This window comes from Enhydra lutris, unplaced genomic scaffold (assembly GCF_002288905.1).
Source record: "Enhydra lutris kenyoni isolate GAN:26980312 unplaced genomic scaffold, ASM228890v2 scaffoldscaffold21, whole genome shotgun sequence".
Taxonomy (NCBI): domain Eukaryota; kingdom Metazoa; phylum Chordata; class Mammalia; order Carnivora; family Mustelidae; genus Enhydra; species Enhydra lutris.
Genome location: NW_019154105.1, coordinates 11,173,725 through 11,179,724, shown reverse-complemented (window position 1 = coordinate 11,179,724; position 6,000 = coordinate 11,173,725). Strand labels below are relative to the sequence as shown.

General features: G+C 45.3%; 1 protein-coding gene across 2 annotated transcripts in view; it reads left to right on the top strand.

Annotated features, from left to right (window-relative positions):
- Positions 1-2,723: 2,723 nt before the first annotated feature.
- Positions 2,724-6,000, top strand: part of LOC111149234 (MOB kinase activator 1B) — a 52,189-nt gene continuing 48,912 nt past the window's right edge. For both annotated transcript variants that reach the window (XM_022506184.1, XM_022506186.1), the window contains exon 1: positions 2,724-2,761. In XM_022506184.1, coding sequence (XP_022361892.1) covers positions 2,748-2,761 — 14 coding nt within the window. In that variant the 5' untranslated portion in view covers positions 2,724-2,747. The remainder of the gene's footprint in view (positions 2,762-6,000) is intronic.

Sequence of the window (6,000 nt, the reverse complement as noted above, 5' to 3'; positions counted from 1 at the left end):
ATCCCCTCACTCTTTCTAAGACTGCTTCCTCCTCTTGTTTCAGGTCTTAACAAAAATGTCACCTCCTTAGAGAGGCTTTTCTTAAAAGTATTTTTTAAAAAAGATTTTATTTATTTATTTGACAGAGAGAGAGAGAGATCACAAGTAGGCAGAGAGGCAGGCAGAAGGGGGGGGAGGCAGGCCCCCCACTGAGCAGAGAGCCCAATGTGGGGCTCGATGTGGGGGCTCGATCCCAGGACCCTGGGATCATGACCTGAGCCGAAGGCAGAGGCTTTACCCATGGAGCCACCCAAGCACTCCAAGAGGCTTTTTTTAACCACGGCATCTAAATTAGATCCTCTCCCTTCAGCATTGCTATTACATTATTCTGTCTACTTCCCGTCTTCCCACAATGTATAACTATCTTGTTTGTTTACATTTACATATATAAATATACTCACTTATAAATTTGAATGAATCTTTTTAAAAAATATTTAAAGGCATACCCACACATGTTCTATTCCATTTATGTTATAGTATCAATTCTTGGAAAAATTGGTAAATACAGATTTTAATCATCTTCCTTCATAAATAAAGATTTACAAACAAAATAATTTTGATCAGGGGAGTAACTTCTTGAAATTTTAAGAGGACAGTGATATGAAATATGAATTGGGGCAGGTGAAATTGTTATTAGAAACGTCTATTTGAATATACCCTCTATTTGATTCTAAATTTCCCAATGCTTTTGAAGCTGAGTAATTTTAAGTGACAGCCATGGTTTGATTTAAATGTTTAACCTCTGGAATTATATTCTGTATTATTAATACGAAACCTCTATCATTTCTAAGACCAATATATTTAAGTTTTATCAGCTGTTAATTTCAGCCAATTCTCCTTGAGATATGAAAAGAACTCAGCAGGTAATTTAGCAGATTCTCTCCTCTGCTCATCGTTATCCTGGTTCAGTGTCATAGAATTCATTTAAATTATGTTAGAACAAAAGCAAAGCTACATAAGTCTGCTACCAAATCAGGGAGCAGATGGGAACTGTCCGCCAGACATTTGAAGGACAACCCTGACACGACAGAACTTTAGAACTGGAGGATATCTTACAGATCATGTAAAAATTCAAGGCCCTCATTTTAACAGGGATGAGACTGTTGTTGTAGCAGGTTAACTGATTTACCCTTCCCAAACGTAATTTCCTAATCTGGTAATTCAACTTGTACTTTCAGAAGACCCTTAGGAATTATATAGTACATTAGTAGTACCAAATCAAGATCTGGGCTTCTGTCACAAATCCACTATTTTCACTATATTAAGGTAAATCCTTTCCCCCCTTCTTTCCTCCATCTTTTGAGTCTTTAAGTCTTCTCAAATTATTCCAATGACCACTGCTATTTCCGAGATAGCGTCAAGATTCCAATATTTCCTTCTGTTTTAAAGAAAATGGTTTGATTTACTGAGGTACTGAACTAATACCGCACAAACTCAACAGACTATATTTCATTTTGGTACTTCTTCCAAGTAACCCAACCCAAGGTGGGTTAATAGCTGTACATTATTTAAGTTTTGTTCCGATACTTTGAAAACTTACTTGTGGATTTGATGGGTGTTGTGAATAAAGAAGATGGACATCTCTAGTGTTTAATAAGTGGGTACTCAAAGCGATAATGTTGTGGTAGGCTGCTCATCATGGGCAATGCTGATTACGCATTTATGGGGTCTAAGAGCATTATAAACATTGGGCCTTTTGCAGCACAAAACACATCCAGTCTCCCTTACTTCACAGAGTCAGGGGGGTTCAGGGCCAGGCTTTATAATCTATTTAAGAATGCTCCACAGACCTTGCATATGTCACTACAGCAGTTTTCCCAGCTACTGACGACAGCCTAACCCGCCTGCTGAAACAAGGCTGGACCCTGACCTCTCCTCTCCTAGTTCAGGGTTTTAAAGACAGAACCATAAAACGACGGGGAGCTTGACTCCTTTCTCTATTCTGGCCAAACAACACCCACACATTCTAAACACGTTAAACCTCCTCCTGCTTTTATATACTAGCAAAGGGACTCCATAACCTTTCATCATCCCTTGCTGCACACTTCGAACGGGCAGAAGCCCTAGTGTTGATTCCATCCCTCACTGCAAACCCAGACATCCCAGAGCGGAGCCCATTCCCTTCCCGACTGCTGAAACCCAGCCAAGGAGTTCGGAGCGCTCGGCTATGACCCCCAGCTGGGCGGACTGGCCTTGGCGGGCCTGGCGGCCCCAGCGCCCTAATGGGGGCGGTCCCGGGCTTCGAGGACGTCCAGAACTTAGCTAACCCGCAGCCCCGGCCGGACGAGGGTGGGCGCGCGCCGCTCTCGCGAGAACTCGCGGAGTGAGGGCCGCGGGGGGCTAGAGGGTTGGAGAGGGAGGAGCGGGGTGAGGAGGAGGAGGAGAAAGGGGGAGGCTCGACGAGCAGCTCGGCGGCCGCGGCAGCTGTTCTCCGGGGAGCAGGCGTGCGGCCCTTTCCCCGCCTTCTCCTCCTTCCCCGCTGCCGTCCGTGATTCAGGCCGTGTGCTTCCCACTTCCGCCGCCTCCGCCTGCCATTGGAACGAGCGAAGCCGAACAAGTTGTGGCCGTCCAGCAGCCGGCTCTTCCCCTCTTCCTCCTCTCCTCCTCTCCTTTTCTCCCTTCCTCTTCTTCCCTGGCCGCCGCCCGAGCCGTCGCCGCCGCCCGGAGGCCGAGAGACCGCCGAGCCCCCCAGCCCCTGCCGCGCCGACATGAGCTTCTTGTTGTGAGTAGCCAGGCCCGGCGCGCGCGGGCTTTGTTCGGGAGACCAGGGCCGCGGGCCCCAGCTCGCCTTGGCCCTCGCTGCTTGGGCCGGGCGTTCCCATCCAGCAGGGCTCTGGGAGCCTGCCTGGTGCGCGGGCGCTGCCGGACGCCTGTCGCCTCCCCAGCCCGCTTCGAGCTCGCGTGGAGCTCCCCGGACCCCAAGTCCCGACACACACCGGTGTGTGGATTGGTTGGCTCTGCATTTCTCCATCACCCCGATGTCTCTCCTCCCTCTTCTCTTGGGTTTGTGGGTTTAGCCGCCCAGCGTAGATACCACCCACTCCCCCTTATGCCCCTTACGCTTCTCCTGCCCGGCGGCTCTGTCTCCGTTTCGCTTGCCCATTGCGTTTATCTGGGTCCAAGAATAGAAGATCGGGCGTTGTACTTTTCCCCGTCACCCCAGCACCCTTTTAACTTCTTAGATTTTAGGAGTGCAAAGTTGGGGTGACAAGTCCTGTGGATGTAACACCCTTAATGAGGCTGCTTTCGGGTAGGGATCCCATGATGACAGCCCCAGGGTCTTGGGGTCTGGAGCAGCTCCTTGCTTCCCCGAGGCGCCCTTCCTCCCAGTGTGCTCCCCTGAAAAGTACGGGCTCTATCTTTTTAGACAACCACCAAGTAGAAGTCTGAGGAGTGTGCCCTGGGGTCGATTAGGTCCGCTGGGGAGTGGTTTTGCAAATCGTTTGTAAATGCCAACTTAACGTCACATTTAGGGCTGGTCATTATTTCATTTACTTATCCTTTATTGTAGCCGAATTCGGGGGATGGGCAGAAAGCTGGGATGGCCACTTAGGGGTATGGAGGCAGCAGACAGCCTCAGGTCGTCAGTAAACAGGCCATACACTCTTGGAATACCTCTTTTGAAAGCTTCATTGTGATTCACCTATGTTTAATCTGTGGTTAGAAAACTCATAAAAACTCAGATTGAAACTTGCACCATGTACTCCTTTACTGTTGTGGACAGAATAGCATTTTTCTTCACAACAATAACAATAGCAGTTTTGTTCCGATTCTCTTCTTTCCCCACCTGTAATTTTTAGTCACTACATTGGCACTTGGATCCCCAGAATTTAACTAACCCTAGTTTCACGTGTTCAGATGTAAAATATTAATCCTTTTTTGAGCAGTGAAGCAAAACTGAGTGATCACAGAAGGCTAAGTGGCAGGCCAGATTGCTAATGTTTCTCATAGGCACAAGAGGCCTGGCTTGTGTCACCCTGCTTACCACATGTGAGTTTGAGTTTGTGAAATCTCTTTTCTTAGGCTCTAGAAGTTGGTGCTGAGTTTGTCATGTAGGTAGTGCTGGGTGAGAGGACCGAGTGACTTCTGAAAGACTTTGTTTCTTATTTTAGATTGAATCAGGATATCCAGGTATCTCTGCTTGAAGCTTCTCATCTTGACTATATTTTACGTTGCTGTTGTTTTACTTCTTCAAGAGTTTAAAAGGTACCTTCAAAATAGCCGTGTAGGTGATGTCCGTGACTGTTGCTGATGGGCTTATGACTCTTGGAACTCACAGCTAAATTGGTTGGAGCAGGGAAGAACCATATTTGGCCAAAACTAGGGGATGGAGAAGGTTTTGGTGGTATTTTCTGAATACAAATAGAACAGTATCCTTTTTTTACATGGCTCAGTATTTAATAGTTACAGAAATGCAGTGGTTTAGTTCATTTCTCCTGAAGCATACTAGTTATGTAAGAAAAATCTTGCCGTAACGAATGTATCTATGTATAAGCACCCTTCAGGGTTTGTACTATTTGGAGCACAATTTTTCAGTCAGGTCTCATGTAGCAGTTAATATTGTTCCAAAATATTTAGCCCTTGTGCTTGACAGTCCATAAAAATAAATCCAACTTGGTTTTGGTTTTCGTCCACCAGTAGTTTCAAATCTAAAAGGAAGACCTCATAGATAGAAATAATTATTATCAGACATGAAAGAATAAAGTTTTGGTTATTTCCTCTATATGTTATTTAGTATAGCTTCCTGGATATTATTTCTCTACGGGTAGGTGAGCAGAAAAATTAAGAGTTGCAGGGTAGGAAATAAATATAAATATTTACCTCTAGTTCTTGGAATCCTACTTGTAAGGCTACTGTGAGTGGATGGAGCTGAGGAAAAAAGGGCCTTGTGAGATAGGTTTATGAAGGTGCTGACTCAGAACTCCTGAGGGCTTTAAGACAGAAGGGAAGAACTATTGATTAAAAAAAATCATTTAGGGACACCTGGGTTGCTTAATGGATTAAGCCTCTGCCTTCTGCTCAGGTCAGGATCTCAGGGTCCTGGGATCGAGCCCTACATCGGGCTCTCTGCTCAGCAAGGAGCCTGCTTCCTCCTCTTTCTCTGCCTGCCTCTCTGCCTACTTGTGATCTCCGTCTGTCAAATAAATAAATAAATAAATCTTAAAAAAACAAAACAAAACCCATCATTTAGCGTACCAGGCACTGAGGTAGGCACTGGGTATCATTTATGAACAAAACCAACAAAAATTCCTGTATTAGTTAAGCTTATGTTTTGGTAAGTGATCATAAACAGTGAATATCAGTAAATTATATTGCATGGTAGGAGGATGTAAGTGCCATAGAGCAAAGTAGGGCAGGGTAAAGAGGTTTTTTTTTTTTCTTTGGTTAGGGAGATGAGGTAGATTAGGTAATCTCCAGAGGATGCCCAGATAATCAGCAACAGTGATACCTTTTGTAGCTTTTGTCCAAACGCTCAGAATAAATTTGTACAGCATATGGAGATACGGCTGGGACAAAGCTTTGGTTGTGCTGCAGATTGGCCTTGTGTATCTTCAAGTTAATAAGCTAAACTCCCAAATGTACACAGGGAAACTTCACAGGAACTAATTTGATTTTGTAGACTCAAATCTTATAACATCCTCAGCACCTGCTGTGTGCTAAGCATGGTGCAAGGCGTGGGACCCCAGCGTAGTTCAGTTCATAAATGGTCATCTCTAATAGATTGTGATACAGTCATGGGGGGTCTGAAGAATGTGGAGCAATTTGTTTTATTTGGGCTGGAGGAAGGCTTCATGAAAGAAGTGATGGACAGTTAATGGAATCTGTAACAGGGGTTCTCTGAGAGGGTATGGGGAACTGGAAGATTTCAGTCAGAGGAAGCATCATAGAGATACGAACTTGCTTGTGAATTGTCCATTTTCAGGTTTGTCCAAGAGGCTGTGGAATTGTGGAGCTAGTTGG